At 43.8% G+C, this 12,013-nt stretch overlaps 1 protein-coding gene across 3 annotated transcripts in view; it reads left to right on the forward strand.

The window, feature by feature from the left end:
- The first annotated feature begins 3,327 nt into the window (after window positions 1-3,327).
- The window catches only part of LOC148038824 (uncharacterized), a 47,285-nt gene continuing 38,599 nt past the window's right edge, over window positions 3,328-12,013 (forward strand). For all 3 annotated transcript variants that reach the window (XM_087674705.1, XM_087674706.1, XM_087674707.1), the window contains exon 1: window positions 3,328-3,571. In XM_087674705.1, coding sequence (XP_087530831.1) covers window positions 3,487-3,571 — 85 coding nt within the window. In that variant the 5' untranslated portion in view covers window positions 3,328-3,486. The remainder of the gene's footprint in view (window positions 3,572-12,013) is intronic.

The following is a 12,013-nucleotide window of genomic DNA, read 5'->3' on the forward strand; positions in this document are numbered from 1 at the left end:
AAGAACTTTGTGCCGGCTTAACCATCTGATTTTATGAATGTTCTTTACATGAAGTATAGAACAATCAAACTCTTGCTCTAATTGTTCTAACATTTCTATACGTGAAGGACTTCGTTTTATGAAGGTACCAATTTCATTAAGAATCATATCTACTTTGCGTGCATAATCACTTCCCCTCATTACATCACCTGCACATAGATGCACTCGATGTGCAACACAATGGATTGCAATAAGAAATGGACTACCTTTCTTTAGCATACTAATAAGGCCATTTTCTTTTCCCACCATTACTGATGCTTCATGTGATCCAAAACTGACCATCTTTGACACATCCACTCCATGTTTTAGAAAAAATTCTAAAAGCAATACATACAATCCTTTTGCTAACTTGTCATATACTTCTAGCAAACCAAGAAAAGAAACATGTGGCTCATTTCTCCACATGTAGCTAACATACACAATCATATGTGAAGTAGCTGAGACATTTGTAAATTCATCTACATATAGCCCAAAGAAAGAAGATTGCTTGACCTTGCTAATAATATCATTTACCATAGAATTAACAATAAAAGGCACAAACATGGCTGTAACCTTGTCATTATTGTACATGTATTCTTAAACGTTTTTCACACAACAACGCAATAGTTCCAATTGTGGAGCAAATTTTAAAAAAGACATTATGCTTTGCAATGAAATAAGCTACTCTAAACAAACATAGCACACTATCATCTGCATTATCTTGCTGCCTTTGTAACCCATTTTCGAATGTCTTTTGATTGTGTCCTTGCACATAAGCTGCAAACTTATGTGCCTTGGAGTCTGCATGTTGCTTTATCGCACTAAGTTGAATATTAATGGACTTGGTAGTGCCATACTCACTTTTACACTTCTTATGATTTATGCATATGTTACAAAACACTCTTCCTAGTGATCTATTGAAACATGCCCACTCAACGAGAAGTGCCCAAGATTCATTCCATTTATGTCGTGCTCTTTTAATACAAATTGCCTCTTTCTTACACATATTCTTTGCAATACATGCATCTACCTCTAAGGTACTACCATTGCTTTCAACATTCGATTCCTTAGAGTTATCTACTTTCATTGATGTAAAGCCTGGTATAGTTAAGAGTGATGTTTACCTTTGCTTGTTTTTTTGCTGAGTATCTTTCATTCTCTGCATTTAAACAAAAAAAAGTTAAGATTACTATTTTTATTTAAGGTTTACCCCATCAGTATTAACCCCTCCTCATAACATCATTGGAGACCATTGCAAAAGGGGTGTAAGCTATTATAGAAACTTAGATTAATTGATACTAAGTAACATTTTCATCCATTCTTCTATTCATGCCCCCAATGAAATCAACAATGCTTGCTTCATTGCTGGATCAAATGAGAGAGGAACATGAAGAAGCAAAAAAGAGCTCCTAGCCAAATGATATGTTCCAACAATTCATTATGCAAAAATCATGGTATAAGTGGTGCAAGGACCCCCCCTCCCTCTCTCCCTCTCTCTCTCTCTCTCTCTCTCTCTCTCTCTCTCTCTCTCTCTCTCTCTCTCTCTCTCTCTCTCTCTCTCTCTCTCTCTCTCTCTCTCTCTCTCTCTCTCTCTCTCTCTCTCCATGAGGACCGAACGCATTCCTTCTACTACCTTTGCTAGGAGATGGATGATAGCATGGATAGTATGAGAGGCTGCTTTGAATCATAACAAGGCTGCTCTAAACATGTGAAAATGTGGGTGAACAGGGTTGATTTTGTGGACAGCAAACACATGGATTGAGCGCCTTCACAATAGGGAAGATGGACGAATTTCTTGCTTCATACTTGTGGGCTACTTTGTGGCATTAGAGAGATGCTCTCTCAGGGGTGATTAGAGAAAGATGGAAGTATATTAGAGGACAAAACATGCGCTGATTTACACACATACACAAGCAGGTCTCTGAGCCGGGAGTGATGGTGCTTTCTTTAGTTTTCTTTTAAAAACCTGACTTTTTCAAAAGCAAGAGATCTACACACACAAGCTCAAAAGTGGGCCACTTAAGTTAACTAGGGGCAAATTTGTAGAGATGCACCAGAAGTTTTTGGTTTTCATCAGACTCCTGATTTCAGCATGATCCTTCCACCTGCCAGATGCTGCAAAAATGTTTGACAAGAGTACCTATGCTGCAGGATTTCCTGGTTTCAATGCTTGGAGACGCCCACCGCTGCACCTAGAGACGCCCGCTGAGCATGGAGACGCCCGCTAATGCACCTAGGGATGCCCGCTCAGCCTAGAGATGCCACCGCTAAGCGTGGAGATGTCCGCTGCTGCTCCTAGATACGCACGCTCAGCCTAGAGACCGCCGACTGCCTGGAGACGCCTGCTGCTGCCTAGAGTGGCTTGGAGACACGCCTGAGACTCCTGGAGACGCCTGCTGCTGCCCACTACTTGGAGTGCCATGCCTACTGCTGCCCGCTGCCTGGAGTGGCTTGGAGACACGCCTGGACACACATGGAGATGCTTGCTGCTGCCCGCTGCCTGGAGTGGCTTGGAGACACGCCTGGACACACATGGAGATGCTTGCTGCTGCCCGCTGCCTGGAGTGGCTTGGAGACTGCCGACTGCCTAGAGGAGCATGCTGCAGGACTGGCTCCTGTTGTGCTGACTGTGGAAGGAGGGGGAGAGAGATCGCAGGAGTGGCGGGTGTTTGAAGGAGGGGGAGAGAGTCTAGAGATGGAGTAGTGGGAGGAGGGGGAGATGGAGGGGGAGTCACGACTCACTGCTTAGAGATGGAGGAGTGGAAGAAGAAGTGAGAGATGGAGTTTAAGAAGAAGGGGGAGATGAAGCCTGAAGGCCACGACACACGACTATCCCTTTTCAAAATTACAAAATTACTAACTCATCTTGATAAATTAAGGGACCATTTAATAAATTAAATTTTGCTCAGTTGACTTATGTGTAAGATTCAACTTTCAAGTTTCAAGAATATTTAATATTTCATAATTGCCAAGTCATGACTCATCATTCATGACTCATGAGTTATGTTACATGTAGTCATGACTCATGAGTGAAGAGTTTTTATTATTTAATAATTTATAATTATATAATAATAATAATTAAAAATTATATTTATAAGACATATCATTCAAATACGTTTTAGAAATATAATACCAAGTCAAAAAATTTATACTTGATAAATTTATTCATCTATTTATTATTTTAAATATTATTTCACATGCAAATAATTTCTATTCTGTTTTTTATGAAATTTACTAAACCTTTTACTTATATTTTTAAAAGTGATTTTAAAAATATTTACAATTCATTTTACATTAAACCTCGGTTTTTCGTGAAGACTGGCCTAACCCCCTTGTGGAATCACCGAGAGCGTTTCTACTGCAGTCACGAAGAGTGGTTGTGCTGTTGGAAGCATGTAAAGCAAACTGATCCGTCGTGCTTCATTTTGCTGTTTACTAATCGAGCTTAGCTGTTCTGGTCTTGTCCTTATGGATGGGCAGGAAGGTCTTCCGTGGCAATGGATCCTCGAGTATCTACTCGACATCAAAGACATTGGGCTTCCAATTCTGCGAGGTCAGTCTCTTATTTCCCTGCAGGTTTATCCTCCAGGAAAAAGAAAACTCGAACGCACTAATCTAGTAGGGAAAAACCATCAGCAATCCCCTGCCAAAAGACTGCTAGATCAGTAGATTGTCTCTTTTCCCCCATCTTGACGCCATGAACCAGATTGCTCAGCATAGTTGACATGGAAAACTCGGTAATCTGTAGCTGTCAAAGGTCCCATCCTATGTAAGCCTTTACGAAATGCATCACTACTGTGAGATAGAAGCCAAACCCTCTTTTCGAATGTACTTTGACTGCATAAGATGAAGACACGGAAATGGACGTGCTAAGGGATCAAATTCTATTTTTAATTGTTTACACACTGTGCTGTTGTTGCGCGGTGTCAATCTAGTAAAATTAAACCCGTCATTCGTCCTGTTTGGGCGACATTTTAGTATTGTCCAGTTTGGTTGACATTGGTGGTGCTGGCACTTTTCTTATTTGATAATGTGCACTCCTGATTCCATAGACTGTGTTCTCTGATGGACAGAGTTGTATTTCCTTTTCCACTTGTAAAATTTCCCACTTTTTGGCTCTTCGATGTTTCCCACCAGTAGTAGAAAGCATTGCAAAAACAGAAAAGGATATATGTGCGGGACTCTTTGGCAGATACCCAAGCAACCATAATTAGCATGCCCACTTATTTTCTTGGTCAAATCTTTTGGCAATATGGATCATATTGCATGTGATGACAAGCGGGCTAATAAAGTGCACAGAGAACGAACTGGAATAACAAATGAATGCTCAGCTCCATACGATAAAGGCGAAATGTATAATGAGGATGGAAATGAAGTAACAAGTACAATGAATCTCCATTGATCTGTAGAATAAGATACAAGTTAGTACAAGGCACATGGTCGTAAAGGTTCCAACTATAGTAGAAGCTAGAACAAGGGCAAAGGCACAAAGCAGATAGAGTATTAAAGTACATAAGGGTTAGGGATGCTTGAAGAGGTTGTTCGGGCTGTGCACTATTGGAGATACAGTAGGAAGATGCCATGAATAGCGTGGGTGGAGTGTATTGTGAGTCACACAGGTGACAAATGTGAGCAACCAACTAGCACTCGAGGTAGGGATACTGGATTGCTAGGTACAATCTGCATTCGAGTGTTGATGATGTGGGAAAATTTGCATTTGATGTTTGAGCAGCAGTGCAGGGATCAGTAGACTACATTTTAGGCAGTAGTTGACGGTGTGGCAGTCTTGGACAGGCCATGCTGGCAGCAGGATCAGCTGTGGCTAGCTAATGACCATTGTAGGCAGAGGTTAGTTGAGAGGCTGTTTGCTGCAGAGTAAGAATGATGATTGAGGCGTGTGATCAATAATGGGAATGATCGGGGATGAAAAGTGGCTCCTCCTTGCCCCCCTTTTTATAGACTTTGGGCAGGCGTATGGTTGCCTATAGGAACTCTCAAGAGTTAATTGAATTTGGGCCTTTATGGGGTTGTTCTCAAAGGAATAAATCTGGCCATTAATTAGCATTACCAATGACGCAATTTAGTCTTTCTTAACACCCCCTCTTAGGCCCAAAAAAGATATGAATAGAGGATGGCAGCAAAGTGATGATCTCCTTTTAACAAAGTATATGTTTTAAAAGTTAAGGGAATCTCATGGGTAGAGGATAAAAGCAAGTCTCAGTGTAACATGCGTCAATTAGTGCTACCATAAGAAAGTTGGTTGCTCATGAATAGTGATAGAAAATGTGGTAATGAAGTCCTTAAGTAACAGTTGTAGTGGAGGTAGGAAAGGAAGTGTGCTCATTGCTTACACATATGAAGGGTTTTCACACCACCCAAGTTGGTTTTCAACTATACAAGGCCCAAATCATAATCACATAATGCAAATGCAAGGGGGGATGCAAGATGGGGCAATGTTGTGCAACATGTTTCACAAGAGTAAGGCCCTCAAGGAGTTTAATGTGCTCAATTGACATTCACATATATGCATGGGCACTATTTTTTAAAGAAAAAAGAAATATTCTATTAATAAATCCCCTTGAGACAAAGGTAACCCTAGGTAAAGTACAAATTGCAAAACCACCTTGTATGGGACTTCCAAAACAAAAAATATACTATATGAAGCTTGAGTGAATAACCAATTGGGAGGTTTGTAGCATCACACTATGTGGCTTACAATGAAAGAAAGCGCCAGACTTCTAGGTCCTGAGAAAGGCATGCCTCCTCCTCATAGTCTTTGAGCTATCCTATATTCTCCGATCTCCTGTAGAGAGTATGGATAGTCTCTACCCACAACTTGGAGAGGATCTTTGAGTGGATAAATAATCCTAGAAAAACATGATCCCATGTGGACACTTGGTGGGTATCTTCTTTACCTGGTCCATCATAAGGAAAGCAGAAACCAAGATTTGCTTTATTGGATATTAGGCAAGAACTTTGGGCATGCCCAATAAATCCATGGCATGGGTGCATGTGGTGGTCCATATATAGAAAGCAATAATGCTAGCTATGAGCTCCCATTTGTGACAATGCACTTAAGTACACACTGTTTGTGAAAAATTTGGCATGGCAATCTTGCTCACAAGCTGCTTGCAGATAGGGTAAGCATGACACCCTTGTATATCGTCATGTGTGCAAGTTGGATCTCTATCCCCAACCCAAGCAATGGTCCTCCATGTCACAATCATAGACTCAGTAGTGCCATGAAACACCATTCTAAGGGCTCTCGCTCGTGTGGAGCCCTAGAGCAATCCCAAATGCAGTGCCTCTGTCTCCTCAAGCTCCCTACATCTAACACATGCATGGTTACTACTAATGACCATACAAATTAAAAGATGTCGACGTCAAAGACAAAAAAAACAAACCAAAATCCTATATGTAGGAGGAATGTGAAGTACACCCTCTCTATTAGCGTTGTGCATATCATGGTTCTATAGGGGCATTATTGGAGTCCTACCAAGACTACAAAGGCAATTGTCACCTTACCAAGGGAGTCCAAAGTAGTCACCCAAGAGAGAATAGAGCATTAGATAACAAGTGCTTATCGGTTGCCCAATGGCCTACCAAGTCTTGCAAAGGTGGATAGAACCACAATGAACCTTTTTTTTTTTGTGTATGTGTGTGGGTGGGGGGGGTGAGAATAGATATGGTTTGCGGCCTTTCATGTAATTATACCCCGTGGGGAGAATGAAAAGGGATGGTTAAATGCAAAACATCACAAAACAAACAAGCTAACCCAATCACTTGAGTGTGCCAATGACAAGGGAAAGGGTGATGAAGGATGGTGGTGAGAACCGATAGTGGTGGAAACACTGCAAAAGAAAAGAACACTGCATAAAGAACTCAAAGGCAAATAGATTGAAACCAACCTTCCTTCTTGGAAAGGATGGTAATTCCTTGATTAAACACTTAATTACAGCAATCAGCAAATGAACATAGCTTAAAATGCACAAATTACCTTAATAATCTTGGACATTGAACACCTTGTTGGCCCCAAAACTGGAGCCCCTTTCGGTATTTTCAGTATTTCTTTCACTTGATCGCTAATGAAATTAGTACAAGTTGAGATTTACAATCTCCTTTGCTGTTCCAAAAGCCTCTTTGCTGTACCAACAATCAATAATCAATTTGGGCCAATTGCCCCTTGATTTTTCACCTAGGACTTGCATGAATGGAATCTCCAACTGGTCAAATGCTGTCCCAAATTACAATGAATGGGCTGGCATTTGAATCCCTCGACAATTACAAACATTGCAAGTACTGAATTCAATATACAATGCCTTCACCAATTGGTGTGGGTCCCAAGGTGGCTGTCAAACCCTAATTTCACTCAAAATGGCTGAGAAATGTTGATATGTCTTGAGAATGGGTTGGAGAAGGTGAGAGAAAGCCAAGATGAGAGAGAAATCTGATTTTCTTCATGAGAAAACCCTAAATTTTGCCTGCTCTAGTCTCCAACTAATGCAGTCACCTATTGCTAGGCACCCCTAAAATGCTGTCATTTGATCAACAATGCTGTTGCTAGCCCTTGGAAGGTGATTCCTTGTTGTCCCCTACTTGTTGAGACCCCTAGATGGCTGTCTTTTGCAACAAATTGTTGTTCTTTGATTAGAAAATGGGCCAACAGCTTTGTCTCTCTCTCCCATGTTGTAAACTAACTAAATGGTTGGGACCTAGCCCCCAAAAACGTTTCCTAAGTTTGCATGGGCATTTTTGCCAAGTAGCAGCCTTCTAAACCCACTTTTCAGTATTATCTAGCCATTTAATTGATTTTCAAAATTAAATAATCCTGAAAGTTAATTTCAGCCCTTTTGACCGTGCCCAAAAATAAATGTGCCCATCCATAATTAAATTGGCTAGGCCATTTGCAATCTGGATTGGTTCCCAACCTCTCTATTGACCTTTAGGCTAATGCTACTCCCTAGTGTAACCATGGACACTTATTGGCCAAATAACTATCCCAGGGTCAAAACTGATACCAATTGTGTCAAAGTGCAGCGATGTGGAAGCATAAGACAAAGACTAAGAGAGAGTGAACATAGAGAAAAGAGGGAGAGAGAAAAGGAGACAGTGTAATGCAGAAAATCTGCAGTGTAGTATGTCGTATAGGAGTGCAAAAATATACATGAAGGCAGAGGAAATATCTGCATGTGTCTCCGTCTTGAGGACCTCGATCTCCGTCAGCCCGATTGCAGTCAGTCTCAGCAGACCAACTCTGATAGATCTCAAGATCAGAATGAATAGAGGAGTGTGCCACCAACTGGCTATATATAGCCAAAAAATAAGAAATGCCAGCACTAGGTCGGCTGCAGATTGCAATAAAAAACTGTCCGATTACAGACAAAAAACAGGCCGGCCGACTGCTAACGTGTCCCTTTGTCGTACTGTGCTGACGTGTCTGCCTGCCTGGGATTGATGATGTGGCACCTGATAGATCTGTCCCACAGATCTGTACACAGATAAACCCTAACACAGCTTGTCCAGGGGATGACTCTACCTCTAACACCCTCTCTTAGAGCCTGGACGAGGCATCAGGCTGAGGGATTTGGAATGCTGACAAAGGAAAGCCTGGGGAAGCGCCTTCGTAAACAAATCTGCAAGATTATCCTCTGTCTTGTAGTACTCCACATCAAGGGTCCCATCCAAAAGCTTCTCCCGAATGAAGTGATTCTGGATCTCAATGTGCTTCAGGCATGGAATACAGGATTACGCACCAAGGCAATGCAACTCTCATTGTCGCATCGCAGAAGAGTAGGACGAGTCTGGGGGCAACCAAGCTCCTTCAACAATGTCCGAAGCCATACAACCTCACATGTGGTGGAAGACGCAGCCCGATACTCCGTCTCAGTAGAAGGAAGGGCTACCGTGGGCTTCTTTTTGCTACTCCAAGAGATAACACCTGTTCCCAAGGTAAAATAGTAGTCTGTAGTAGACTGCCGGTGGTCCACTTCACCAGCCCAACGCGAGTCACTCCAACCTGCAAGAACAAGATCAGAAGCATTTGTACCTGTTGGATAAGAAATCCCTAAGTCATAGGTCCCCCTCAAATATTGAAGAATCCTCAGGGCAGCCTGCCAATGCACCTGTTTGAGTTTACTCATGAACCCTGCCAAAAGACCCACAGCAAAACAAAGATCAACACGAGTGCTGAGAAGCCAAATCAAGGATCCAATCAACTGACGGTAGCGGGAAGCATCCGTCAAGGGAGAATCTGAGTGTGAAGTGGCCTTCTAGTTCGGATCCATAGGAGTAGTAATGGTCCAACAAGTCTTCAATTCAAAAGTCACCAAAAGCTCGTGAATGTATCTCTGCTGAGAGATGAAAATCCCCCTTTGAGATTGATAAATCTCGTGACCCAAGAAGAAATAAAGAAGCCCCAAACTGTCATCTCGAACGTCTGATGTAAAGTTGTCTTGGTCTCTCGAACCTTCTGTGCATGATCCCCTGTCGTCAGAATCAAATCATCAACATACAACACAAACAACACACGACCAACCTCGGAAGTGTGTACATAAAGTTGTGGATCGGCCTTGGAGCACCCATATCCCAACTTGGACTGAAGAAACAAGTTAATCTTCTCGTTCCATGCACGTGGAGCCTGCTTGAGGCCATACAAGGCCTTCTTCAACCTGTAAACTTTCCCATCCGAGGATCCAAAGCTAGGAGGTTGCTCAACATAGATCTCCTCCTGCAAGTCACTATTGAGAAAGGTTAACTTCACATCCAACTGATAGACAGGCCATCTCCTATAGCTAGCCAAGGCAAGAACAACTCAAATAGTCTCCATACGAGCAGCAGGGGCAAAAGTATCATGGAAATCAATGCCTGGGCATTGAGCAAAACCTTTAGCAACAAAGCGAGCCTTGTGCTTGTCCAAAGAACCATTGCTAAGGTACTTGGTCTTGAAGACCCACTTGACGCCAATCACCTTCTTGTGAGAGGGATGAGGCACAAGAGACCAAGTGCCATTCCTCTCAATAGCCTCCAACTCGGCTTCCATAGCCTTCTCCCAATGATCAGACTGCAAAGCCTCCTTCACTGAAGTGGGTTCTCGATCCTGCATAACACAGGTCATCAAACAATAGTTAGAGCAAACAAGCTCCGTAGAATGTGCTTGATTCCGTTGTGACCTCCGCGGTCCATCTTGTGGTTCCCACTCCTTAGGGACCCCCTCTATCCCTGAAGCACGTAGTGTGTCACGAGCCCAACGAGGAGGAGGCCGGACCTCTCCCTCTCCCCGTCGCTCGCCATCTGCTAAAGACTCCGGTACATCCACCGGCGGAAACTTCTCTGGGGTGTGTTGAGCTAAAATATGCACTACTTGTTGATTAGCCTCTTAAACAGCCCCAAAACACACTAAAAATGCTATTTTAGAGTAAAACCCTAAAACAGGGAGCGCTTTGAGAGAGTTCAGTGGAAATCCTAAAACGGGGAGCGGTTCGAGAGAGTTTAGTGGAAACCCTAAATTTTGGGGTGCCCTTCCACATCTATAAATAAACAGGTTGCCCCCATTCAACGATCATCCTTGTTTGCAGGTTACACCAGCCCACACACCCTCTACTGCTATTGGCGCCCAGTTTCCAGCCGACAGCCTGTCTCCATTTGTTGTCCAGCCATCATTGACTGGAGCCACATTATCTTCAGCCTGTCCATTGCTATAGGTGACAGCTCTCAGTTGCTGGCGACTGCTCCAGACTGTCCCAAATTGTTGTTCAGCCTGCTGTCCATCATCTCCCGGGTCAGCTAGCCTGCGTTTTCAGCATTGCAGGCCCTGACACTCTTAGACACTGTTTCAGCCTGCTGTTTATAGCAGATTGTGCACAGTTTCCAGCCTCCGATCGGTGGTACACTGCTGTGTTTACCGGTTTCCAGCCTCCAGACTGCTGCGTTTTGGTGACCAACCTGCTGCCATTCACTATTTAGCACTCCTACACTCTGATTGGTGGTCACAGACTTGGGATACGTCTTTGGTGGATGTCGCACTTTCTCTTAGTGCCCTTGGAGGCACGAATCTGTCTTGAAGCTCCTTTTGAAGAAGACCACCCGACCTGCTGGGACGCAGCATGCTGTTTGGCCCTTCTCGCGAGATCCATTTCACTCGCGTCTAGAATCCTTCCCCGCGTTGCAGCACACATCTTGAGACATACTTGGGGAAGCTTGAAGTAGATTCGGGGAAGTCTTTTGTTGGACTGAACTGCGAGGGGAGCACAATGGTTGTTTGGAATCCTTCCCCACGTTGCAGCACACACCTTGGGACCAATTTGGGTAAGCTTGAAGTAGATTTGGGGAAGTCTTTCGTTGGACTGAGCTGCACGAGGAGCGCGTGTGACAGGAGCAAACTGCACGACACGCCTGGAAGGTGCATGCTGCTTAGCCCGCCGCGCGAGAACCATGTCTTCCGCATCAAATGCCCCCACCCTCGTTGAAGCACGCCCCGGTAAAAGGATAGGATGAGAGCACCGACCCTGGTTGGACTGGAGAGTCGGAGCGCCTGGACAGCTCGTGATGACTTGATGGGTTGCATCAAACCGCCACGCCTGTAAAGTGAGGGCCATTTCCCTCGCTGCGATCACCTTCGGGCCTCTGTTGCCCAGATCAGACTTTATCATGCGCAAGAAAAGAAGGCAGGCTCTAGATCTATCCGTACATGCCACACCTACTTGAAATTTCAGGCCCTTTGTGGCCAGATCAATCTCTACGCAGAACATGAAAACCGTTCGGGCCCATTTCATAGCATTGACCTGTTTGGCTTGCATCGTGAGGATCATGTCCCCCGCTGTAGTCACATCGAACTGGCCTTGCATGGCTTGAAAAGACAAGGAAGTTCCCATTCGCTCAAGCAACTCTCGATGAGGGGCCACCACGCCTCGCTTTGCTTCAGAAAAGGGCCTGTGCATGCCCAGATCCGTCTTGTCAGCGCGAATGAGAGCTAAGCCTTCACACCTCGCTCTCTCCT

Source organism: Lygodium microphyllum, chromosome 3, assembly GCF_053477565.2.
Source record: "Lygodium microphyllum isolate KBCC chromosome 3, Lygodium_microphyllum_v1.1.10, whole genome shotgun sequence".
Lineage (NCBI taxonomy): Eukaryota > Viridiplantae > Streptophyta > Polypodiopsida > Schizaeales > Lygodiaceae > Lygodium > Lygodium microphyllum.